The following is a 26,467-nucleotide window of genomic DNA, read 5'->3' as shown; positions in this document are numbered from 1 at the left end:
AAATCTTTGGAATCATCTGCATCTGATGTTTTGTGGATAAATTACTCATCAGTCTTAAATGTAAAAAAAAGAAGGGCACTAGTATGTTTACATGGACCTTGACAAACCGATCAAACGCTTTATTGACACAAACACACTTATATGAATTCAAATTGTAAATGACTATGTTAATAAAAAATATGAAATGTTATGTATCTACAAAGCAAACACAAGTCATTCTTCAGTGATCATCCAAATTATTTATTTTCACTATAGAATACAATAGAGATTAACTACAGCGAAATATAAGGAACACAATCCTCTGGTTTTCAGCAAAATATGTAAGTTGGTGAAAATGTATTTCTTAAAAATTCACTAATATCTGCTCCAGCAGCAACTTTAAATCACAATCAATGAGAACTGTAATGGAATGCCAAAAGTATGCAATGAATAACCAAAAAACACAATTAAATCATTAAGGTTAATTAAGAGTTGAGAAATTAAAGTTTAAAGGATGCAGTATGTCTAATGATCAAACCAAGCTCAAATGCATAAAATAATGCCAATGCTTATACAGGAACAGAGTATGACTTCAAAAGAGTGTGTAATATCACTGCAAATGTTAAATACAAACACAGAAGAAACCATTAAAAGGGTAAAAAATATCCTTGCTTGATCTTCAAATATATTCTATTTAATATAATGGTTGTTTATAACAGAGGTTTTTAAGCATATTGTATAATATACCACTAATACTTTAATAATCCTTACAAAGATCTGCATTGGTCCAGTGAACAGAATGATGAATCAGAAAGTTATCAGAGAATCCCAGAAATATATGTAAATATAAGGAATTAGGCATAGACATTCAGCTAAAAACTACAAGGTCTAAAAATATAAGGCTCTAATAGAGTTTTTTTTTAGCCAAATGAACAGAGAACAAACTCAAGATTTTAAGAGTATGACCTAAAACACAGACTACACTTTCAGTACGGTGTAATAAACCAAAATGATGTTCTCATTGTACTACAGTGTAGTATAAGACTAAAACAGACAGAATGTAAGAAGCTGGTATCACAGTGTCCTTGAAAACTCATCAATCCCAAATTAGAAGTTTTCAAATAGTGATTATTCAAAAATAAAAAGGCCATTCAGTTGCTTTAGGCCTTAATACAACATCTGGGGAAATCCTTTGAATTCAAAAGCTTATATGCAAGCCCAAAAACACTAAATGATGATGTGAGGTGTGTATGTGAGGTGTGTGTGTGTGGGAATATGCATATGTGTGTGCATCTGTCTCCAGACAGAATAAAATGACCTTTGCATGGATTTGGCATCAATATGGACCTGGTTAGACCATAATACTTGCTTAATTATCATTCCCAAACACTGTGTTGAGTTGTTGGGTCACCCTAATGAAGGTGGTACGACGACTCAGCTCTTTCAGCTTGCCAGCACCCACATATGTGCAGCTGGAACGAACTCCACCCAGCACATCTTTCACGGTCATCTCCACAGGCCCTTTGTAAGGCATTTCAACTGTTTTACCCTCCGATGCCCTAAAAAAAACACAAAAATTACAATCAATATATTAATCAACTCAGAGATGTGTTAACTGGCAAAAAATCTAATAATTTTTTTTATCAGAATGCACAGGAGTAAATTAAACTCATTAGTAGGGATGTAATGAAGCACCCGAGGTGGTTGAAATTGATTAAATCTTCAAATTAATATAGAAACAACATAAAGACAACTTATTTTTAATAATTGTTTAAAGACATTTTTTCATGACCCACTTCAGGTCTTGAAGTGTCTACAGTGCGTGCATAATTATTACGCAAGTTGATATTCTGGTCATATTTTTTTCAAGCACATTTGACCAATTTCAAACCACATCAATCTAAATAACTATTATTAATTTTGTCTTTAATCATTTATAAATGATATAATTGTCTATGAATTGTCAGTTAGAAAATACCAAGTGTTCACACAAAACAAGGGGAGTCTGCTTTTAGTTTTTATGCCGCCCGTAGTTGGAATCAGCTTCCAGAAGAGATCAGATGTGCTAAAACAACAGTCACATTTAAATCTAGACTCAAAACTCATCTGTTTAGCTGTGCATTTATTGTATTGAGCACTGAGCAATGTCCAAACTAATTGCACTGTATTTTACATATTCACTGTATTTTATGTCAAATCATTTTATATTTTTAAATGTTTTAAATTCATTTTAAATAAATATATTTTTTTTAGCATTTTCAAGGTTTATGAACCCTGCTTAATAAGAATAACATGCTGAAGTGTTGTGAAATACATGAAGACTGATTTTTTAAGACTTTAGACAGACAGGTTGAGAATGACTCTTGAAGGACCATCACCACATCCTCTCGTACCAATTTTTCAGAAATGTATCTTCAGGAATTTGGCAGTAAATTTTGGAAGGTCATTTTTAGTACATCTCGACAAGAGAGACTTTCTAGCATAGGAGATGGACTAAATATTACCTCCCAAAATGTAAATTCAGCAACTTGGATGACAGCAACAGAGCCTGAGAGTCCAAAGACTCATATCTCCACAATGGGGGCAGAGACTCATATCTCCACAATGGGGGCAGACCAACCCCCCAAGCACCACCTCTGGGTGGTCGTGGCCCGGGCAGAAGACAAACAACTCATGGACATTAGGATTTTCTATTGGCTCTGTGCAGAAGAGGTCATCCTTGTCCAAAGCTCACCAGAACACAGCTCGGGAGGAGAACGCGTTGTCAAGTTGAGTAGGCTTTGATGATAGGCTTTTGGCTTCTTGCTGAAGGTTGGCTGAAGGAAAATATTCTGAGGGGATCTTAAATATTTATATAAATGTTCAAATATTTGCGTACTTGAAAGCCATTGGCCAGTGTTCCGGTGTGATTCAACGAGGCTTCAGTAGTATTTGGAAAAGGGGTTTCACCATAAGCATTAGCAAATGCAATGTCAAAGTGAACAAACAGAAAGGAAATGCTGAATTGATGCTGTTTCATAAGCGCCACCTGCTGGCAGAGAGTGAATTTGTGTTTCTTGCAGCCCATATGCTATATCTGTTTCGTTCAGATGTTCTTTGAAGTATACTGTAGTTTCACAGCAGTTTGTAGATTAAAAACTGCTTTGTGATTGTGATCAAAACACAGTGATTAAATCTAATTTTAAATGGACAGGCAAAGCATTATTTTGTTTATTATTATTTTGAAGGTCATTATTTTTATTTGCATTATTCATTTATTTAATTTGGGATTTTTTTTTTTAATTTCTAATTCATTTGTATTATTTTTCAGTTTCACAAAGAAATGTGCAGCATATTGTCCAAGCAATAATAAAAGTACAACTTTTTTAATCTCATTTAAGAAAAAGCACATTTGTAAGTAAATCGCCTCGTGAAATAATCGTGAATTGTATCGTATCATGAGTTGAGTGAATTGTTACATCCCCAGGCATTAGATTTGAAATTTAGACCTGGCTTCTGACACTTTTGGATGAGAAAAATAACAAATAAAAAAACTCCTTCTGTAGAGCTGCTTTGTAGCTCAATCAAATTCAATTCATAACTGATGGATTTTATAACAGTTATTAACTGTTATTTTGGTTATTAAAATGAACTGAATCAAGACGGAACTGACTAATGATGCTTTTGTCCTTCTGAAGCTGCTCTACAGCAGAATTTGAGTTTTATCATATTTGGAGAATCTGTAGATTTGATTCTTTTATTGTCTGTTTATTTCTGTCAAGCTGTTTTGAAAAAAAATATATTTTATAATGTGCTAAATAAATAAAGATGACTTGATTGCTTATGTATCAAAAAAGATTTGTGTTATGTAATTTACAAACCACTAGATAAAATAACCACAAGCTTCAACATGATAGTCTCATGAGCGTACCTGTACTCTGCTACGCCTCCTGCATGCTTCTTCATGGCCGTGTCTGAGCTCATGCCATAGAACAGTTTGTACTTCTTGCCGTTTTTCTCTATGATTTCGCCCCCACTCTCAGAATGGCCAGCAAGCATTCCTCCCAGCATCACAAAGTCAGCTCCCGCACCTGCCACAGTTTAGCCACAGACACAGCCTTTAACAAAAACTCAAGATCTTCACAATTTAACTTCATAAAGGCCCTAATATTAGACTGTCCAAATATAAGGTTGATGTCATTAAATCTCTAGGAATTAATTAAAGTGTAAAACTTGTCACTTCCTGTTGGCAGCAAGTGGCACTATGACTGCAACTGAATATGGGCTTGGACATGTGTTCAGGACAGGACTCTTATCAAATATGTGGAGTTTTGGGGCAGATCAGATATCTGTATGCCTGAGTTATAGGAACTTCCTTTTCATGGTGACACATCAAAATTAGTCAGGCCACCACGGACACTCAAGATCTTCACAGTTCATCATCGCACAGGCCCTATGATTACAGTTTCCAAATTTGAAGATGATCCAATTAAACCTGTAGGGGTTTGTTAAAGTAAAAGGCCAATAACTGCAAAAAATGCAGGAAATTCATAATGTCTGACTTCTTGTTGAGATTTTTTTGTAGGTATTGGGACATTAGATACATGTACCGAATTTCATTTAAGTACATAAATCAGTGAAACTTCTCAAAAGTTTAGTTGAGAAATTGTATAGGTGACGCTATCAAGCCATTTTTCCAAGCCCAATTCTGAAAGCCATATGTGATGTTAATTTTTCTCCAGTTCTGACGCGTGTGAAGTTTTCAAGCAAATGTGATTCACTTTGGAGAAGAAGAAACAGAGCAATTTCAAGAGGGTCTATCACATAAAAATTAACCTGCACATCTAGTAAGGAAACAAGAAATATCATAACCCAACATTTGTGTCCACTAAGATGATTGCTTTCTTGTTTTATGTTATTACTATAATGCAGTGCTTCTGCTACCAAAACTCACCAAATGCTTTGGAGACGTCGCCTGGGCAGGTGCAACCCCCATCCTACAGCAAGACGAAAAACAGATGAGTCCCACAAATACATGATCAAAGATTCTGTCTACAAAGCATGAAAGCAGCAGGGTGGGTCTGTTACTTTTCATTGTTATCATTATAAAGCCTGGCATAATGTCAGAAAAACTATTTGTTAAAGGGGTCATGAACAGACAAATCTAATTTCCATTGATCTTTTGACATATAAGAGTCTAAAAAGAGCTTTTATTGAAACCATGCTTAGAAAAAAATACTTATTTTGGAATGTGCCACTTTATGGCGTAATAGTGCATCGAAAGCCACCTCTGCAAGATCATTACCTACTTCTACATCACTGCCTATTTAACCCTGCCCACTGCACTTGTAATAGGAGGAGAGTAAACACTAGAGACGCAAACACAGAATTACTCAGTCAACAGAACCATACAGATGACAAAATATAAAGGCCTTCAATCAGAGTACAGAGTATAGAGAACAGAATCAGAGTACAGAAGGCATGTAGTAGACTATGTTTAACAGGTTTTTCATGCTGATAATTTAGAAGCTGTAGAAATTCACAGGTTTAATGTAATGTAAGGCTTTATCGGGTCAATGTAAGAACTTGGCTCTGAAACAGGAGAGTCTCACAGATATGATGTGTCCACCCAGACCGTGTGCAGCGTCAGCACACTCAATGACTGCACTCAGCTGAGGATAACCCACACCAGTCTTCTTACGAGTGGTGCACACAGAACCTACACACATGAACATATGTGTGAAACTGGTGTAATATGAATCTGAACATCATCTGAAACTGTGGCAACAGACGACTGATGACATCACCTGGTCCAATGCCCACTTTGATGATGTCAGCACCAGCAAGAATCAGCTCCTCAACCATCTCGCCAGTGACCACATTGCCGGCCTACAAAATATTTCAAAATATTAAGATGCCTGTTAACGAGATAATGTTAATAAAATGCTTTTCTGTTGTTATTTTTGACAGGTAACTGACCATGATAGTGTGCGTGGGGAACTTCTGCCTCACGTCTTTGACGAAGTTGACAAAGTGTTCAGAGTAGCCATTAGCCACATCCACACATATGTAATGAATCTGAGGTACAGCAGACACGATGGCCCCCAGTTTCTCAAAGTCCCCGTCACTCGTCCCCGTGCTAACTGCTAAACTCTGGAGAAACAAAGAAAGCGTGTCATCATTTAAATATCAGTAATCTTGAGATCTGCAAACTAGATTTAAAATCTAGCAAAGGTGTTGTTCACCTGTAAGCATTCTGGGTGCTTGGCTGCAAACTCCTTCCAGTCATCCACATCATAATGCTTATGGATGGCTGTAAATAGACTAAACTACAAAAAAACAAAACAATAATTAATAACATGCAGTTTGTTGAAAGGACAGAAAGTGCACACAAAAACTTTTTTTTTTTTTTTTTTTGCTATTTTGTGTTTATTTTGATCTTTCATTTCAGTACAATCACAACACAATATATTTCAGTTTACATAATGCTCATTACGATTACAAAGTATTTAAACAAATGCAGGTATGAACAATTACTTGTACTTTAGGTTTGTTCGATTGTTTCAAAATGTTTTTTAAAAAATTTTATAAAAAAGAAAAAGAAAAATAATTCTGTGCATGTTCTGTCTGTAGGGATGAACCTATTTTACTTTTATTGTTCTCGTCAACTTCTTGAACATCACTGAACTGTGTGAAAACATTCTAGTGTCGACATCATTGATCATTACAAACTCCTAGAGACCTGTGTTTTTTAAATCTTATCAATGTAACAAACACATGACTTTAACTAAACATCAGATTATAAGTCTAACTAACCCTTTTCATCAGTAGACCCTTAGAAGTCATAGGCCAAAGTGCCAAGTCAGAACTCAATTCAGGCCGTTATTACCAGAAATAATGAATTTTAAACTCTGTTTATATACTATATGCATCGGTTTTTCATGCATTTTTAATTTAAGAAATTTTAGAAAGCTGTGCTTTTTTGACCGCACAACTATTCATCAGGTTCATACTGACATAAAATACAGAGTTTTTGATAATGTACTCTTTTTTTCTGTTCCTAAACATTTTATTGATATCATGGAGATGTTTGTTCAGGTTTCTCTTGAGACTGATGTGATCAGCTGTATGGAAATTAGAAAAAGAGTTAATTCATACCTGATGTAAGGCTAAGGCCATTTCAAAAGTCCCCACGGTGTCCATGTTGGCAGCTATGATGGGAATCCCACGGTAGCTGCCCTTTGAGTTTCTGAATGTAAAACTGCGCATGAGATCCACCTGAAACAGATGAGAAACAAAAGAAGTGTGAAAAGTAAATGAAAGTGCATTGCACCGCTTGTGACTGCAGTGGAGTTTTAATAAAACTGAGACCAGACCAAACTAATACTCTATATGTCATCTATAATGCAAAAAAAAAAAACATTAAGAGAGACTTACCTCACTGCGAGATTTGAGAGTGCTTCTTTTGGGTCGAAGCAGCACGTCCTTGAAGTCGAGCTTGATATCATTTTCAATGCGTGGCATGGCTGCTGAAGAGGATGGCCTTGAGACTGCTCTAACCGTATCTCACTGTCTGCAAAAACACAAGTCAAGGGAAAGAAAAACATTCCCAGTGCGTCAGTTATGGGAGCTGCAGAAGTTGGGAGGGGGGGGGGGGGGGGTCTACAGGAAATATCCTATTCCATAATTATTTAAAAAACTTTAAATATATGATTAAACACTTTGTGATACCGAAATAAAGCAATGCGCCATAAACATATCAAATACAATGACCCTTAAATATCACATCTCAGATGGGTCTGTGTTCTGCACATGTCTTAGCTGTCAGATAATCTAGTCCACGAGAGCATAAATTATGATTTTCTGTCATCTTGACACCTAATGTTTGTACTGTCCATTACAAATAACTATACGTGTGTCCTTATATACAGACGATACAAAATAAATATTGTCCTACCTGTAATTGCAGATGAGCACCTCCTTGAAAGGTTGTATGAGAGAGAATGACACCGCTTTCCGGGTTGGAGGCGGTCATTTTAGGAGGGAGGATGTTGACGGCTGTCAGCGCGTGTACAGTGTAGTCTTTAAGTTGACGGCTTGCGCCTGAATTCAAGTTCAATCGTTCGGCGAAAAACTACACACAACAACTGCTTTGCAGCGTAGTGTCGCAATAAATGTCGCACATTTTATTTTTCCCTGTCAGTTTTAATTCAACTGAAGTATGTTGATACTTAGAGTTAGTTTATTAAGTTATGTGTATTCAAATGTAAAAAAATATAAAGCATTTAGTTAATTGTAAGAAATTCTAAATCGTCGTCTGTCATCAAATGCCGTTATTTTCCAAACGGACAGTCGGAACGTTTCCTACAGACTCTAGAATGGTTGGAATTATTTTTTAGTAACGCAGGAACTTCGTTGGGGAATTGTGGAAATAATTTAACTAGAGGTGCCTGAACTTCTAACATCACTTAAAATTCACATAAATTTCCCTGTATGTATTTCTAGAACAGAAGAAGCTACAATGCTGATTAAAGTCAAGGTAAGAAATTAACGAAGAATAGCTTTCATTCAGCACAGATCTTATGAAGTATGGTTCTAGTCTGAGGTATTAATTTTATATAGCAATGCACTGCGAATCAGACAAACGGCATTTTATTACAATATGACGTACATAGATTATATTATAGCGAACTGTCGTATATAAACGATAGAAGACTCATTCAGAGGGAGATCTAAATGAATTAATCGTCGTTCTTGTTTTTTTTTTAAAGACACTCACTGGCAAAGAAATCGAGATCGACATCGAGCCTACAGACAAGGTACAATATAAAATGCTTAATGATTTACTGCAAATATTAAAAGATGATCCAGCAGTCGTTTATATTTTACACCGTTGACAGCAAACAGCATTTGATTAGATGTGCATTGATGCGTCCACCCTATTCAGGTGGAGAGAATAAAAGAGAGAGTGGAGGAGAAAGAGGGAATCCCACCCCAGCAACAGAGACTCATCTACAGTGGAAAACAGATGTAATGCATATAACGTGCACATTTATCGTGCTCCTGTACATTTCTGTATTTTCATTCTAAACCTCCATCTTCTCCACCTCAGGAATGATGAGAAAACGGCAGCTGATTATAAGATCCAGGGGGGCTCTGTGCTGCATCTGGTTCTTGCACTGAGAGGTGGGCGGGTCCAGCAGCATCCCAGCAGCCTCCTCGCATCTATGTAAACAACTTAGATATCCAATATATTCACGCATGTCGTCAGAAACCATTTGAACCATCTGGACTGATGTGTGGTAGCCACTGCATTCTTTGTTGGAATATTCATCAGTTTTTTTTCCTGCTTATGAATCCACCCACCCAACACCCTAATTTGTTATTTGTGCTCTTTTTGTTAAGTTTACAAGACATGTTAAAAATCAAGGTAAAACTGATGTATCAGTTTGTCAATAAAAACTGATGCAACCATTTAAGCATGTAACATTGATTATTCTTTTATCACTTAAAGGGGTGATGTTTCAGGATTTCCTCAATTGCTTTGGTTCAATTCAAATCACATTACATATATGTCTATGATATCTGTAATGGTTTTTTTGTTGTTGTTTTTTTTCATGCACCACACTGATAAAAAATACTGTATACATACAAATGTGATACCCTGCAGCATTCAGCTAGACATAATTGACAGTCAGTGTCATCTAAGAATAACAAAAATTATGTTAATATATAATGAGGATTTCTGGGGTTGTCTGACAAAAAACATCTTAGCATTTTGACCAGAACGGCTCACACAATGACAAAACTTTATTTTTTATTTTTTGTGACATCGGCCAGTTCATTAACAAACTGGGTTTCGAAGCACAAGTTATGTTTTGGGTACCTTATTAAATTTTGCAGACTTGCAATTTAGTAGTAAAATCACATAAAACAATTATTTCATTTATAGTTTAGAGAACAAAATTAATTCAAAATGAGCCAAAGCGACCCATGGTTTATAAATACCCCAAATGAGTCGTGACAGCTGTGAACTATTGAACAAGGTGACCACAGTCTGCATTCTCCTGATTTGCAGTAGGTGGCAGTGTAGCAGATTTTTTTTATGTCAGCTTAAAAATAAACAAGTCTTCCCAGTTTCAGCATATAGATTTATTTGTCTGTTCAAACAAATACAAAACATATAGTAAACAAGAAGACTCTGGTACAAACCGTTCACCCCCAGTTATTTGTAAGTGGTTATTTGAACTTTATGTTTTTATCATTTTAGACTGTACATTTCTTAATATAATCTACAAAAATCATTCTCTTATGGATTTTTATATAATTGTGAGAACATTCAAAACATTAACATCAATCATTTCTTACTAATGTGACTCAAATATGTGACAGAATTCATTCTGCATGGGTTTTGGTATCTCCTGTATGATATTGTGTTTGGATAGGAAAGCGTAATACTGCAGCACAATCAGAGTCACAGCTTTCATATAAATACACATAGTGTTTGTGTTTAGCACACATTAGGCAGTGCTGGATACTGAGGCACAGCTCAGGAGTAGTATTACTACAACCGAAGATGCTCTGCATCTTTGACGATACATACAAAGTTTACACAGTTGAATAATGGATGATAACGGGTCTCGTTGCTGCCTGACTAAGACAGAGGAACCAAAAAGCAGTGATTATTTTGTAAGTGAGAAGATTAAAGATTTGATATCATAGTCTCTAAGGAATGCGGGGGACTAAGCTCACTTAAAATGTTTGTGCAAATGAATTACACTGACACATGTTGCTTTTTATACACCTACACATTACAGATCTGCAATAATACAAAAACAAAGAACAACTGACACTTTTCCATAGTCTTCACAAGTGGGTAGAGGTGTGACATCAACACCGAGGCACAATGAAAAGACCCTGTTTGCACTAAAAAGCCTTACACGCTTGAATGGACAAGTGACATACATGCTGAGCACTTTAAACATCTTATTCTCGAACTGAGCATATATTATGTACGTACACAAATATATTTTTTAGTAAGTAATTTTTTTTGTGAAAATTAATTATCTTTATGGCTCTCCATTTTGGTGTTTAATCAATTATTCAGTATATTAATGTAATCATCCGGACTGTTTGTTAGCTTGATTGATTGATACTAGTCCCTTGTATTGCACCTACATTCACATCTACACAACTATAATATATTGTGCTTAAAACTGATTTAGCGAGCTCTTCTGACATAATTGATTTCAAGTTTTTGAATATTCATATAAAAAAATAACAGGACCAAAATTAATGCATTCTCACAGGCTTTCAGCCACATCACAGACACTAGCTTTGCACCACTATTGGTTTTATTTTTTCCATTTATAACCAAATGCTCTGTTATTTTAATTTTTTTTTGTCTACATACTTGTGAAATAATTAAACTGCATGAAATTGAACTTGTGGGTTACGAGTAAATCTGTAAATGAGTGACTGTAAAGCTGATGGCATCAGTAGTCATATTCTCTGCTTAAAGTCCACAAAGAAAGAAGATACCATTGCAACACTTAATTTCACAATGGAATCTATAAGTTTTCCTTGAACACTTTTTATAATTTAAAATAAAGATCCCAGAGCTTTCCTCAGGAAAGAGAAAAGAGAAAATAACAAAAAAACTATTTCACAATAACAAAGGAATGTGATTAGAATAGGATGATCACATATCAAAATATATAAAAGAAATGCTTCTGAGTGTTTTGGTGTGATGAAATACACTTGAAATGAGAAAATGTCAAATTAAAATACAACTTTGGCTTGTAAAAAAAAAGAAAAAATACTCTTAGGACTGTTGGGACAGAAATAAAAAGATAAAGAGGGGGTAAGAATTATAACATTAGAATGTACTCAATAATAAATAAATAAATAAAATGAACCCTGCCATCTCTGTTGAAGACATGATGTATTTTGGAATTTTTAGCATAAACTAAACAGAAATCTAATTCTGTTTTTCATAGAAAAGAGTGTTTCAGAAATGTAATTGTAAAAATTGCAGGCCATTCCAAACCAGTGTTTATAAGTAATACATTCTAGAACTTCATGTAATCCTAATGTTGTAATTCTGTTGCACAGCCAATTGAGATAACTAGAGATAACTAGATAATGGAGGCAACGGGAGATAACGGAGAACATTATGTTCTAAAGCAGAACCACATGAACTGTGGAGCAGCTAGTCTCTGTTCATTACTCTGTGCAACCCCCCTCCTTATGAAAAAGCAAAACATAGAGGTATGTGAAAAATCTGAGTTTGATTTCCAGTGTCTATCTGAAAAAGTCTGTCTGCCCGTATGTGAGTGAATGAGTGTGTCTCCACATGTCTGTTCAGCAGTCAGCTGATTTCGGTGTCTGCTCATCTTCTGCTGACATTGGAACCGACTGCTCCTTCAGTTCGATCTCTTCTCCAGACTTCTCGTTCTTCTTCTCATCCTCCATCGGGTAGACCACTACACAAAACTTCTGACCCAGGTATGTCACCTTGTCTGAAAACACAAAGAATTCAGATGTAATATAGTAACGTTATCGTTAAACTTAACACATCTTCGAACATCAGTGTTTTCAACTTACCAACAAATGTATTGAAGCACTGGGGTTTGTTGTCCCAGTACACGGCCAAGTAATAGACAGGGACTCCAGTAAGCATGATGGCCAAGCCAATGCCACACACCACGGGCTCCGAGTACAGAGAGAAGATCAGCAGAAAGGCCCAGAACAGCAGGTAGATGACAGGCCACACCAGACTGATCTGTTAGTAGCAGAAGTAACATTATCTTAAATTATCATATGTTTTCAGCTTATATGGGAAGTATAGACAGAGTACCTGGAACTGGACAATCACATTAAGATCACTGAGCAAAAACTGATATCGATTTTTGGTTTGGGTTTCAGTAATTCACTGCACTTACTTTAATTGGCCGGTGCATATCTGGTTGTTTAACACGCAGCACAATCTGCCCCGCAACCGTGACACCATAGAAGAGGTAGTTGATGAAACCCACATAGTTGATGAGTGTGTACATGTCACTGGTGCATAGCATCAGAAGTGTTGAGATGCACTGCAAGAGAGAGTGTTTGATGTCCATCATGAAGTCAATTGAAGCTCATCAAAAGTAAGAGTGAGGTATAAAGAAGAGTGAGAGGGGGGTATATATAATACTCACAGTGAAGAGTAGGGCTGGAATTGGGGTGCAGCGCTTCACATGAATCATAGCCAGTAAGCTAGGCAGATGACCTTCACGTGCACCCGCAAAGAACAACCTGAACAATGTGAGGACGACCCAAACATAATGTTATTTAGGATGCCAATATATTCACTAGAAGGGAGTACATACAGACAGACAGACAGATAGACTGACTGACAGATAGACAGACAGGCAGGAAGACAGACAGACGGATAGACAGACAGACACATAGACAGACAGGCAGACTGACAGACAGATAGACTGACAGACAGATAGACTGACAGACAGACAGACAGACAGACAGACAGACTGACAGACAGATAGACAGACAGACAGGAAGACAGACAGACAGACTGACAGATAGACAGACAGGCAGACTGACTGACAGACAGACAGACTGACTGACAGATAGACAGACAGACAGGAAGACAGACAGACAGACAGACAGACTGACTGACAGACAGACAGACAGACTGACAGATAGACAGACAGACAGGAAAACAGACAGACAAACTGACAGATAGACAGACAGGCAGGCAGACTGACTGACTGACTGACTGACTGACTGATTGACTGACAGACAGACAGGTAGACAGACTGACAGACAGACAGCCAGACAGACTGGCCGACAGATAGACAGACAGGCAGGAAGACAGACAGACAGACAGACAGACAGTCAGACAGACAGACAGACAGGCAGGAAGACAGACAGACAGACGGATAGACAGACAGAAAGACAGACAGACAGGCAGACTGACAGACAGACAGGCAGACTGACAGACAGACAGGCAGGAAGACAGACAGACGGATAGACAGACAGACAGACAGACAGACAGACAGACAGATAGATAGATAGACAGGCAGACTGACAGACAGACAGACAGACAGGTAGACAGACTGACAGACAGGCAGGAAGACAGACAGATGGATAGACAGACAGACAGACGGATAGACAGACAGACAGACAGACAGGCAGGCAGGAAGACAGACAGATGGATAGACAGACAGACAGACGGATAGACAGACAGACAGACAGACAGGCAGACTGACAGACAGACAGACATGCAGACAGTTAGACAGACAGACAGACAGACTGACTGACTGATTGACTGAATGACAGACAGACAGATACACAAACAGATAGTTGTGTCTTGTCTATGAATGATGCATGGATGGATGGATGAATGAATGAATGAATGGATGGAGGGACTGACCGAGAGGAGGTGAAGAGGGAGCCGTTGACCCCCCCAAATGTGGACAAGGCCACAGAGATGGGCATGATCCATGACATCACTCCCAACAGCTTCTCACCAAATGTCTGGGAGAGAGCAACAGAGTGGTGAAGGAGAGAAAAGAGAGACAAGCAGAGGAAAAGAGGACGTTGGTTGAATACATGCATTATCATGTTCATATATCTGTGCGGTTTCATTCAGAAAGTCATTAGAATAGAATGCAGTAGATTCTGGAGTCTGATATATCTGTTTGAATGGTATATTGGCAGGCATCAAGAGCTCATTCCAAGTATCAATCATAGAACTTTAAATATTGATACTTGGGTAGATATGTCAAAGAATCTCCTGCATGAAGCAAAACAATGTTAAGTTTGCAGTCTGGTAATGTCTGAGTGCTAAGAATGGACATTGGTCACTCACCACAGCTACAGCATTTGAAGCCAGCAGCTCCTGAGGGCTCATGGCAGTGACGTAAGCAATGTTAGCAAAAACATACACAAAGGTCACGAGGGGAATGGAGATGAAGATAGCACGGGGAAGGTTCCTGTTTTTGGAAAATAAAAATCAAGAGTTCAGTTAATGGAAGTATGATGCATAAGATTCCAGCTGCCACTTCAGAGCATTGAGCAGTGATGCAGAGCATTTGGCTCTTTCTACTTGTGCATTTTAAAATACTGCAGACCATTCTAACAATTGATTCAATATGTGGTTCTCTGATGGATATTACAAATTTGTATCTTGTTAACACTAAGTTAATATTGAGATGAGAATTGGCTTACACGTATGGGTCGACCAGTTCCTCTGTAACATAATTGAGGAAATTCCAGCCGCCATAGGCGAAGGACCCCTGTAGAAATGCTAATGCAATCAGACCGACATCATAGTCTTGAAAAGGCTCGAAAGCATTGGCAGGCTCCAACCAGTAATACTCGCCTGGAGAAAGAAGGAAGGGAACAACAGTAAACAAATATTAAAAGGGAAATTCCTTATAAAATGCCTTTTGTTCATTTGCTAGTTAGTTAATCTTTAGAAAAAGCTTTCACCCGAAACAGCTTAAAGTAATAACAAAAACAGCAAATGAAGGTCAGCTTCCCTTATCAAGGACCAACATGTCATCATGATTGTAGTAACATAGTTACTAAGTTTATGCAAATCAAGAAAAAAATCAGCAAGTTCAAGCTGGTATCATGATGTTATTTTTTCCAGCAAGGGGCCTTTGATCAATACGGTCTACCATCTTTGACAGCTAATAATCAATCCAAAAGCAGCTTGACCCAGTAGAAACAAGCTACCATGTTACAACATACAACTACAACTTTTAACTGGTTTGGGCTAGATTTTTTTGAGCCTACTTTTTTGTTCCTTCGGCCATATTATTAATACCACATTTCTAGGGTCAGGTTTTTGGGTCACATGTACTCTCTGAACTCTCTCTGAGAGCATATGTGACCCTGAAGACCCCACATTAAAGAGTAGCCAGTGACAACTAACCCAAATCCACTTTTTTTTAGAGATTCTGCGTGGAATCACATCTGTCTCTCTAATTTTATCAGGTCAGCATCTGAGCTAACAGGCTGTCAGCAGTGTGATCATTATTGAATCCTTTCTGACACACCAGCTGTGAAAGCTGCATTATCAGTGTTATTCTTTATAAGAGGTTTCAACCCAGTGAGTTCTGCTGAGACAATGAAGTGCTGTGCTTTTAGTTTTTCTGGAGATTTTACAGAGCTGCTAGAGATGAAGCAACATGCCCTAGAGAACAGGGAGTCACGTATACACACTTCTACAAATGCACACTCTCTGTTATTTAGCACAGACCTTCTTCAATAGCCAGAAATATATTACAAGCACACACACATACATAGACATATGGTGCCTACCCTTGCAGATCTGTACGATGCCCATGATGATGATAAGAATGAGGGCCAGAAGTTTCCCTGCAGTGAAGACATCCTGCACTCGTGTTGCCCAGCGCACACTAGAGCAGTTCACCCAAGTCAGCAGCACTGAAACAAAGACTTTGAGGTTACAAGGCTGGTTACACACACACACACACACACATTATGAGCCTTTGGTGAGATTAATGGCGCCATGCAGTTTGAGCAGTCTAGAATGCCAAAGGATTATAAAATAATGCTTTCAGCTATGAGGAATTAATCAGACACTAAATAAACATTTTTATTATATATGAACATTGGAATGCACTGCAACATCTGAGACCGATAGACAGGTGAAATAAGGTTAGTGCACACAATAATTATAATAGGAAATTTTGACTACATTTGTTGAGTTGGCAGTTGTTTTTATTAGAAGCAACTCAGTATGTGTATTTATTTTTCAAATCTACAATTAAGGCATTGCTAACATCATTCTACTGGAAAGTGTTAAGCAGTGATTTTTAACCTCATGATTATAAAGAGATAAGATTGAATATTTTTACTTTTTTATTTATTTTTTATTAAAAGGTGATTCAAAATCAGGACAAAAAAGTAGCCAGTTAGAGCATCTAAAATTATTATACTTTTTTTCCCCCTTATAGATTCATATACAATTTTACTTATTTAAACTTTTAGTGATAAAGTTAACGTGCTAAATGACATGGTCACATGCACAGTCTTCTGATAAAATGTGACAGACATATTTGGTTATAAAAAACAGAGGGATGCAAGAAACCTGAGTGTGCAAGTAAACTTTGAGTCTTGCACTTTTGAGAACTTGCAAGACAAGCAAAAATGCTTCTTCATGATTTGCACATCAGAGTTCAGCTTTGTCCTTTTTCTTTCACATGCTATTCGTGTACTTGTAGACAATACATAATTTGAATCACCCACTGCAACAGGTAGTTAATCAGGCTGATACTGCTTTGTATATTATATTAATCTTTTAATGGAGCAATTAGGTACAAAACTAGTGTGACCTGGGAATGAATTGAGATTGTTTGTGTACAGTGGCCAAACATAGTTAGAATTCTTGGCTCTCATTCAGTGTCAAACAGCTTACACCTGTGAAAGCATCTAGTCACGACAGAAGCAGACATTACAATGCCAGTCAACTGCAATAAGGAGGGGTGTATTTTGTTACACAAACTCCTTGATAATTATTGTTTGTGGCTAATGGGACACAAACAGTTTAGTTTGACGGTGCAAAGCGACACCCTGCCTAATGCAATGTGAAGGAAACACAGTCAAACCAAACACTACAAAGCTTTGGGTGAGGAGGTGTAATCCTTATGTCTTATCTCTGTGTAAAATAAACACTGCCTTGCTGTACAGAGCAATGACGTGCCTTTAACTCGTGTCTTGAGATAAGGGCAGTGCATTCTGGGAAATGGATGTCTTAGAAGGTGGTGTTTGTGAAACTCTTTTTGTAAAAGAAAAATAAGCAGAGACAGGATGAAGATAGTTATAGAGTGTTTCCTTACAAAATGAAGGTAGTGAAATCTGCAGTACATAGTATAAATTAACTCATGATCTCAAATGTTGAGATCAGAAGGAAGGCAATGCAAAGACTGTGTTTTCCACAACTTGGCACTGAACAGCTTCTTGTTTTATTCTGACCCATCTTTATCATTTACCGAAGATGTTTTATAGTACAGTGATCTCTTATATGTCAAAGGATCAAGGAAATGTAGATTTCTCAGTTCGTGACCCCTTTAATAATCAACATTTCTCTCATCACTTATTAGATTGATTTTTTTTTCACTGAGTATGTCAGAATAGTTGTGTCCCAATTTGCAATTACAGTGGGTATAGAAAATAATCTCTCCCATTAAAATAATCACATTTTGTTGCTTTACAGTCTGAAATGCAGTCAAACACAGTTTTTGTTTTATCCAGCTGTATGTACTCAGTGCAACTTTTAACATCAAAGTGAAAGATATAACACCAACATCTTATATCTACTGTACTAATGCACTATTTTATGGCATTTTGTATAAACAGTGTTTATGCTAAAAATTCCAAAAGGAAAAAGTGTCTTGATGATACAAAATACCTTACTGATGCATTTAATTAACAAAAAACGAAGAATGAAATATTGGGCACTTTATACACTAAATTTTCACAGCTTTCCTTACGTAGCAAAATGAGTAGCATAGTATGCCATTTGGGACACAACAATTGCATTTTTGGATTGGCTTCTCTGAAAAAATATAAATGCAATGCTGCTGGTTTTTGGCCAAAAGATGGTGTCTTAAATGGTAGCTTAAAATGTAGTAGGCTACTTTTTAAAATAGTTTTTATGTCAGGAGTGTGCCTATGTTCCCTTAAGATGCTGCCTATTTGGCAGCGTTTGAAAGACAGCCATGCGCACACTTACAGACATAGTTTTCTAAGAATTGCTATATTGGTTCTAGAATTAAAATGCATAAAGGAAGTAAAGAGGTATAAATCACTAGGGTACAAGCACAGGGACATCCTCTAAAACTGTGCCATAGTGTCCACTTTTGCCCTTTCACTCACTTCCTGCCATTCTCTAAACAAACCAAAGGCAAAACTAAATAAGAAGAAAAATGCTTTAGAGCTGCTTGAGAACATCTGGTTACTTAAAAAAAACTTTTAACTTCATCCAATCAGAACAATTTGATTGTAATATGGTCCCTCTTCATTTAGAGCCTTAAAAGCACACAATGAATGCTGGATCAGCTCTGTTACCTTACAAACTGGACAAACAGCTTGTACTGGTTTACAAGCCAAAAGTGAAATAGATCATTCTGACTCAGATTCATACACGAACAAAAGTTATGAACAGTTTTTAAATCTATTTAATAACTAAACCAACTAAACAGCTGTTAAGGCTAGAAACTTAACACACTTCTTTTAAAGACAAGGTGAAATCTCACCTTATATCTCCTCTCGACCTCATTCTTTTTCCTAGGGTCTCTGTTGTTTGTCTGTCTACATACAGCATGCAGTATTTGTAGCTCCAATGTGAAATTTGCAGAAGACGCATGCTTCAAGGCTTCTTGATGCTTTGAAAAACATCATTCCATTCATCTTCACACACCCTTATCTCTCTCACTCTCATCTCTCTCTATTCCCCGCACTTTTTCCCACAACCTTTCTGTCCACTCTCCCAGAATAAGACCCCTCAGCTTCCTTCAGTCACACATTAATCCATCTCTCTCTTTCTGTCAGTCCCAAAACTCTGTTTCTCTAGCCCTGGCTTAAAATGTTTTTTCGCTTGAGCGTGATTTGACCTTATGGTCAAACACAAGAGGCTTTGTGGCAACCTGGCAACCTCGTGTGCATGCGCTATCAGAGAAAAATGTCTAAAATATACAAGTGTAAGCAAGTGAATCACAAGCAGATGTGGAAATTGTGATTGTGTAAGTTGTTGTTGCATCTGTGAGGTAAACAACATAAAACAACGTTTTCAAAATATACATGATTTATGCAAAGTTTTTCATCTTATGAGTTTTTTAAAATATTTAAATAACCTTAATATATTTTCAAGTCCAAGCCACATTCTCCGTTAAATTTTATTTTCTAAAATTCACTTATTGCAATTTTTTTAATGATTAATTAATGTAGAATTATTTATTTTTTATTACACAAACTAGAATAGAATTATAATATTGGCCGTAACATGAAAACAGCAATATCAGTAGCCATCTCAATATGCATGTCAAAATCCCTAAAATCCCTAAATACTAGGACAATGTTTTTCCTTCTGGTACTCACACAAGCAGATGGCAGCGAGCAGACGCAGACCGTTCTCGGGGGGGAAGCAGGTGGGGAACAGAGGCTGCAGGACGTAGTTGGAGAAGGTGAGGGCAATAACCGCCTGGTTAGTGGGGTAGATCACCAACACAGCAATCCACAACCGCAAAAACCTGTAGCATAAAAACACATACAGATGTTATAATGTCCCTCAAAATCTTTCATCTCCAAAAACACATAATAGTTATGATTATTTTCATCTACTGGCATTGTGTTGTTTGCACATAGCAATGTCTTTATTCTTAGGATAGACTCTCTTTATCGCCATCATTTGTTGGTGATGAGTGAAATCAAGTCACAACTGAGTGACCAGCTAATGGCTGTACACTATAATTTTTTTTTTTTTTTTTTGGCAGTTTGTAAGTTTGTTGAATATCTGACATAAATGAACACTTAGATACTGTATGATCATGTTAAAATTGCCTTTACACTTAGGTTTGCATTACTAATAGTATGTCACCTACTTACCCTGCCAGCCCTCCGAAGATGTCCTTGACGTAAGAGTAGTCCCCTCCAGATTTGGGGATAGTAACACCCAGCTCAGCGTAGCAGAGAGCTCCGATCGCTGTTATAATGCCTGTGATGATCCATACAATGAGGGCCAGGCCCACTGAACTGGCATTTTCCAACACTCCCTTTGGACTGACAAAGATTCCAGAGCCAATAATATTTCCTGTAAAAGAGAAAAACGAGAGCTTTGGTATTGGAAATGGGAGTTAATGTAGGACAGCAGGACAAAATGGGAGAAGTGGATTCAAGTGTGAAAAAGGTGGAGCTGCTATGTCACCATATAATCTTTCAATCCTCACCATTACCTCTAAAAATGGATGTCTGGATGGATCTAATAAAGTTCTCCAATTTAAAAGCCATTTGAATGGAACAGGCTTTATTTGAAATAAGGATTTAAGAAGATTTTAGATTTGTAAGAATGCATTAGGGATACATATTTTGAAAAGTTGATACTTATTTTTGTGTTTTGATCCATATTATAAATCTATAGTATTTAATCTAATTGACCATTATGCTGCTTCCCTAATTCTATGCATGCCCTAAATTACTTTCCTACATGTGTGCACCCTAAATTGAATAGGAAGGCATGATAAGATGACAGTGTGACACACTTCAGGAAATGTAGAGAAAAGTGAGACCTAACAATGACAAAGAGAAAATGGCGATATATTGAAGAAAAGCAGAACAGTGTATAAATCAATAGGAAATGAAATTGCCAGTGAGGCTGAAAAAAAGAGAGAAGGAAGGAGGATGGAGAACAGAGAGAGAGAAAGCAGGTGGTGAGAACAATTCACAGACAGCAGATTGTAATTTGCTGAGTTCGTATTCAGTGTGACTAATGGAGTGAGTACACACAGCAAATATATGGGGGCTTGTGTATTTGTCTAGCTATATAACAGTGTGTGCACTTACTATGTGATCTATGGCTGTCTGTGATAAATATATTGGCCCAAGAAAATATTTAGATACTTAAGTCGAACATATAAAAAAGGAAATTCAGATATGCATGAACTGGAGAGTTTCTGCCCTATTACCTATGTGCCCTAATTTTCCTGTGGGATTGTCATAAATATGATAAAGTAGTATGCTACACACAGACAGTGTAAATAAGTAATCAGATGACTTCTTCTCTGCAGTCATGCCATCACGATTCATATGCAGAATAATCTGATCTAAAAGAATATCCATAAACCTTCATGACTAGACGTGATCATTCAGCGTCTGTCTTTTGTTCTTCTCCCTCTTCAGTTCTCTCTTTTAAGCTCTGGTATGAAAAAGCTCTGACACAAATTTCAGCATATCCCATGACCTCAAAGTACAAGTTACACAACTTAACAATCAGAGATATCTTTTACTATTGCCAAAGCTTGTAGGGATTGATTCTGGTTTCATGATCAGCCAGCTGGAGTATTGTTTGACTATATGGAAAATAGCTGTGAAATGTGGACATCAACCTGTTTTAAGCTGTTTTACCGTTAAAGGGGCTGACAGATCAATGTGCACACTTGTAGACTGAGAACTCTTGCTGACTCAAGTGGGAAAAAATGCAGATGGATTTCCTGTTCATATTGCATCCTTTTGCTTCCCTAGCGAGTGTCCACAACACAACATCGCAGGCCAAACAGCAGCAATCCTTGATTTAAAATTCTAGTTTTCAGTCTTCTCACACTGATCTAATAATACTGTGCTAAGTCTTGTCAAACTCTACACTGAAGTCACGCCTTTTAGATCAAAGCCCTTTTATATAATGGCAACATCTGGCTTTTTACTGTACAACATGCATGCAAATTAGCTTTACCAGATTAAAAAATACTGTTTTGTATTGATTTGAGTTGAGATAGTGACATTGATCTGGTTAGTGACTTTTTGTTAGCTGTGCTTCATATATCACTACTCTATTTACTGACAACAGACTATGAAAAATTTCGCTAACAAGATCGCAGCTTTATTCAGGATTTAGGTCATTGATTGCCTACATCAGGCAAGGGTGGTCAAAGTCGGTCCTGGAGAGCCACAGTCCTGCAGAGTTTTGCTCTAACCTTCATAAAGCTTGTAGTAGCCCTCAGACCTTGAGGAGTGTTTGATAAGGTTGGAGCTTAACTCTGCAGGACTGTGACTCTCCAAAAACAAAACTGGCCACCCCTGGCCTACATATAGCTGCACAGTGTGGTGCCAAACTGTCCGCAGTGAACTGACTTACCTTAAAGTGAGTTCACTCTTTGCTATCAGCTTATCATATTTATATGTCAATCACTGTGCAGAGACATTGCTCGTTTATTGTACAGTGATGTACAGTACTGGTACTTTGGGCCTATTTATTAGGCCTACTCTTGTAAACATGCTAGCTGAGATGAATCCCTCTCAACTGTCTTTCATTTCATTTTAATCAGCATACCAACCTTTAATTTGTGACTGTACCTGATCAAGAACTTGAGAAATTAAAAATAATGGAATTGAGTTGCTGACTGCTTACATCTAGTTTGACACACATAAAACTTTGAAAGCTTGTCACCAGCTTGATGTATTATGTTCTCCAATACATCCAACATAGTTTCTTTGTATAACATTTGAGGCAAGCTTGCATTTTAATCTGAATCATTTCACAATCTCTTCCTCTTTCATTCACCTACAGAAGATCTGTCAACCTTTCCTCTTCTAAAACTTGTTTCCAAATGTACTACTCCAGCAAAATCTACATAAAAAATGGGGCTGAGCAAGTCAAATCCGTGTCCGTGATTCTTTGCCAGGTAAATGAGGGTTCAGTATCACATTGAAGGGGTTGATAAGGATAAAAATGGCAGCAGTTATAAAGTATTCTGATAAATTTAATGAAGCACACAGACAACAAAGGCTTGATGAAAGCTTTGAGTGATCCGAAATGACAATCACCTGATAATGATGTTCACGTGGGGCGACAGAGCATGTTAATGTGTGACCTGACCTGATCGAGATTGCTGAAGAGGATTATCATATAGCTGCAAATAAAATGTGGGTTGGGATTATCTCGGGTGGGTTTTACTTTTCATTAACAGTTATCATTACATCAAATATATTTGTATAGCTTAATGCTGCCTAAAGCAATACATGTGGATTGCTCTGCAACAAACTCAGCAAAAACCAACATGACAATTTAACAAAAATTCAGTCACATTTCCTGTCTTCGCTTCCACCTCACGTCACACTTTCTCTACCACTGACCTGATTTCTTTACCGCTGACAAGAGAAAGTAAAGAACACCAAATTGGCATAGTCATGGCAGATGCATTTTATTTAAAAGTCTTGTTCCGTTTATGTTTTTTAAACCACAATGTTCTATTCCGAAAAGAAAAAGCTTAAGAAGCACATGCATATCTTGCAGAAGTCTTTATTAGTGATAGTAGTAAAGATTCTGCCAATTGTCAGTCCCCAAATCTGCTGACAACCTTGTTAATGCATAGTGCACACTTTATATTTTAGGTAAATTATATTCTTCTTTTAAATGCATTTGTAACATGTAATTTTTTATCATTGCATCTTGTAAAATATTTAACTACAAAAGATAGTGATCTATAGCTAGTTTTTGTTTGACCAATACTGATTATTTTACTGATCATCACAATGATGAATAAAAAAGAATTAGTCAGCAGCAGCTAAACATAATGGTCATGAATATTTTAGAACAACAACATTATTGTGTACAAACTAAGATTAATATTTAAAATATTAAATTTGACATTCTTTATGAGATGATATTAAATAAGCTGCCATTAAAAAAAAAACTTATCATAAGCTATGCTACTCCAGGCTAGGCCTACTATTCATTCGTTTTTGATTTTCCCAGCGTAAATGACCTATTTTCTATTTCATAGATCTTATTATTAGTATGTATGTGAGAGAGAGGCAGAGTGCAAGATTTCAGTTCTATTCAGCCTTATCCAATCAAGAGCATTCATTCGTTTAAAAACCACTCACCGACAATAATGCCACAAGCACTGACGAGACCAATCTCCTTCTTCAGCCCCACTGATGACTCTCCAGAGGCTTTCCCGGTGTCTGCGGCTCCCTCCTCGCTGGTGCTCGGGGCCGCGCTGCCTCTTTGTCTCGGTCCATCCGTCATGTCGGTAATTGAGACGTCCAGTCCTCGATATTGAGCGCTGATGCAAGAGCCGCGCTTGACCTGTGCCGCTGCTACCCAACAATTGTTGCAGTCAGATCTCAGATAGCGACTGTAATGTAACTGTTATAGTACATAAACAACCCGAATACTATCTCGAACAAAATATGCCACTATGTGCACTTTATCTTTCCTCTCTTATCAACGTGAGGCTCTCTGAAGCATGTCTCTGTATATATCGTGTGTAGCTACGTTAGTGGCAGAGTAAGATGGGCGACTGTCGTGAAAGGCTATAAAATATGATTAAAATAAGGGACTGTCTGTCAGTGTCATTGAATGTTCCCTTTCCGTGCGTTAAAAATCCATATCGAGCGTAACAAAAACTACGCTAATACTCCATTCGGAATTTTTATGTGTCAGTTTGTTGCAGTCTGTTAAGGTTATCCAGGTTTTAATCTGCCGTTTAAATTAAACCAAAACGCCGATTTAGAAAGGCCGAAAACCTATTCACAAATTTCTCCTTCTTCCTGTAACTTACCTAGGCTATTAAATATCGGATGTTTCCTCGTTCTTAAGGCAAGGTGTGCATCTTTTTGGCAAGGACTCAGACTAAAAGCCTTTGGCTAGTTCAGTGCATGCGCTGTCTCCAGTGAGTGGTCCAAGCGCCTCCACAGTGTACTATCACTCCTAATCTTAGCCCCCTCCTTACCCGTCTCCTCCCCTTCTCCCACGTCACCGCTTCATGCTTTTTGTTGTTTTTTTAAACGTTTTTTTTAAGTCGTTGAACAGCACAGTACGGAACATGACGTACCTGAACCCAATTAGATTGTTCTATCGTTTTTTTTATAAACGTGTTGGTACAAATATTACATAATAACACTGTCGCAAGGAAGAGTGAGGCCCTTTAAAATACTTTACAAATGCTCTTCTAGTTATGTAAACGTTTTAGTTATTACAAAAATTAGTAAGAACCAGTATGTTCACCTGCCACCAAACAGAGCAAGTTACGTTTGCTTGAGGAAGTAACCATTATCGGCTTGAGCGCTTTCTGTTGCAGTTCATCTAAAACAAGTCTACACCCACCCACACACACACACACACACACACACACACAGGGGCGCTGCACAAGATCCATGGCCCTATGCATAGGCAGTCCTAATGGGCCCCCCTCCCCTTGAAAATATATATTCCAGACTTTTCAAGGGCCTTCTCTTCCTTTGGGGCCCTGGTAATCAGTACTGGTTTTACCCCCAGTCCAGCACCCCTGCACACACACACACACACACACACACACACACACACACACACACACACACACAACAGAGATATATATACACAGCAAAAGTGATCTATGAAATTATGTTAGGCTAAATATCAACGTTTTTGTGCCTATTTGTGCCTAAAAAAATTAAATAAATTAAAACATTTAGACCCTTGGGGTAGACTAAGATTGACTTTATCCCAGAACTGGCACAGAAGGTTGTTACTAGTGTTATTATTTGTATTTTTGTTTATTTAAAATATGGCATCATCATCATCCTGAACGTGCTAGACTTATATCAAAATGTTATAATTTAAAAGTATTCAAAAGTAAATCCACGTGGTTCTTAAAGGGGAGCATCTTCCCCCATTTTACACTATATATATATATAAATTAATATATGTCTGACAGCCAATTAGATTGCTGTCATATATGCACAATTCAGAAACCCTTGTTATTGGCAACACTGACAG

The 26,467-nt window shown here is 37.3% G+C and overlaps 3 protein-coding genes across 5 annotated transcripts; 1 reads left to right on the top strand and 2 right to left on the bottom strand.

Annotated features, from left to right (window-relative positions):
* Positions 1–219: 219 nt before the first annotated feature.
* Positions 220–8,041, bottom strand: LOC113052119 (GMP reductase 2). 2 transcript variants are annotated; one of them, XM_026216463.1, is made up of 10 exons: positions 7,916–8,041; positions 7,396–7,531; positions 7,117–7,236; positions 6,204–6,287; positions 5,938–6,111; positions 5,766–5,847; positions 5,571–5,677; positions 4,913–4,955; positions 3,890–4,049; positions 220–1,538 (listed from the first exon to the last, which is right to left on the bottom strand). In XM_026216463.1, exons 2-10 carry the CDS (start codon positions 7,480–7,482, stop codon positions 1,349–1,351), a joined length of 1,047 nt encoding a protein of 348 aa, XP_026072248.1. In that variant the 5' UTR covers positions 7,483–7,531; positions 7,916–8,041; the 3' UTR covers positions 220–1,348. The 2 variants fall into 2 exon arrangements, with proteins under 2 accessions (XP_026072248.1, XP_026072249.1); XM_026216464.1 differs by having other exon boundaries at positions 7,396–7,527; positions 7,916–8,015.
* A 92-nt stretch (positions 8,042–8,133) lies between these two features.
* Positions 8,134–9,437, top strand: LOC113052120 (NEDD8). Its single transcript, XM_026216465.1, has 4 exons — positions 8,134–8,497; positions 8,730–8,777; positions 8,906–8,988; positions 9,071–9,437. The coding sequence occupies exons 1-4, from the start codon at positions 8,480–8,482 to the stop codon at positions 9,189–9,191; spliced, it is 270 nt and encodes an 89-aa protein (XP_026072250.1). The 5' UTR covers positions 8,134–8,479; the 3' UTR covers positions 9,192–9,437.
* Positions 9,438–10,091: 654 nt separating this feature from the next.
* Positions 10,092–25,428, bottom strand: LOC113052118 (large neutral amino acids transporter small subunit 2-like). 2 transcript variants are annotated; one of them, XM_026216461.1, is made up of 12 exons: positions 25,272–25,428; positions 24,592–24,807; positions 20,599–20,803; positions 20,092–20,243; positions 16,291–16,416; positions 15,190–15,343; positions 14,831–14,954; positions 14,393–14,496; positions 13,158–13,254; positions 12,903–13,052; positions 12,565–12,742; positions 10,092–12,479 (listed from the first exon to the last, which is right to left on the bottom strand). In XM_026216461.1, exons 2-12 carry the CDS (start codon positions 24,734–24,736, stop codon positions 12,322–12,324), a joined length of 1,593 nt encoding a protein of 530 aa, XP_026072246.1. In that variant the 5' UTR covers positions 24,737–24,807; positions 25,272–25,428; the 3' UTR covers positions 10,092–12,321. The 2 variants fall into 2 exon arrangements, with proteins under 2 accessions (XP_026072246.1, XP_026072247.1); XM_026216462.1 differs by having other exon boundaries at positions 24,592–24,804; positions 25,272–25,419.
* Positions 25,429–26,467: the final 1,039 nt, after the last annotated feature.

Source organism: Carassius auratus, chromosome 32, assembly GCF_003368295.1.
Source record: "Carassius auratus strain Wakin chromosome 32, ASM336829v1, whole genome shotgun sequence".
NCBI classification, from domain to species: Eukaryota; Metazoa; Chordata; class Actinopteri; order Cypriniformes; family Cyprinidae; genus Carassius; species Carassius auratus.
Note: the sequence above shows the minus strand (reverse complement) of the source record. Positions and strands in the feature narration are given on the sequence as shown.

What these genes read in the sequence shown, in the direction of transcription:
- LOC113052120 (XM_026216465.1), top strand. An exon ending in ACATCGAGCCTACAGACAAG is followed by an intron (nt 8,778 to 8,905) that starts GTACAATATAAA and finishes CACCCTATTCAG; the next exon opens with GTGGAGAGAATAAAAGAGAG. An exon ending in ATCTACAGTGGAAAACAGAT is followed by an intron (nt 8,989 to 9,070) that starts GTAATGCATATA and finishes TCTCCACCTCAG; the next exon opens with GAATGATGAGAAAACGGCAG.
- LOC113052119 (XM_026216463.1), bottom strand. Translation starts at nt 7,482, where the DNA reads ATGCCACGCATTGAAAATGATATCAAGCTCGACTTCAAGGACGTGCTG. An exon ending in CAAAGTGGGCATTGGACCAG is followed by an intron (nt 5,678 to 5,765) that starts GTGATGTCATCA and finishes TCATGTGTGTAG; the next exon opens with GTTCTGTGTGCACCACTCGT. An exon ending in GGAGGCGTAGCAGAGTACAG is followed by an intron (nt 1,539 to 3,889) that starts GTACGCTCATGA and finishes TGTTTTTTTTAG; the next exon opens with GGCATCGGAGGGTAAAACAG.
- LOC113052118 (XM_026216461.1), bottom strand. Translation starts at nt 24,736, where the DNA reads ATGACGGATGGACCGAGACAAAGAGGCAGCGCGGCCCCGAGCACCAGC. An exon ending in GCTCGCTGCCATCTGCTTGT is followed by an intron (nt 16,417 to 20,091) that starts GTGAGTACCAGA and finishes TCTTTGTTTCAG; the next exon opens with TGCTGCTGACTTGGGTGAAC. An exon ending in CTTCAAATGCTGTAGCTGTG is followed by an intron (nt 14,497 to 14,830) that starts GTGAGTGACCAA and finishes GCTCTCTCCCAG; the next exon opens with ACATTTGGTGAGAAGCTGTT.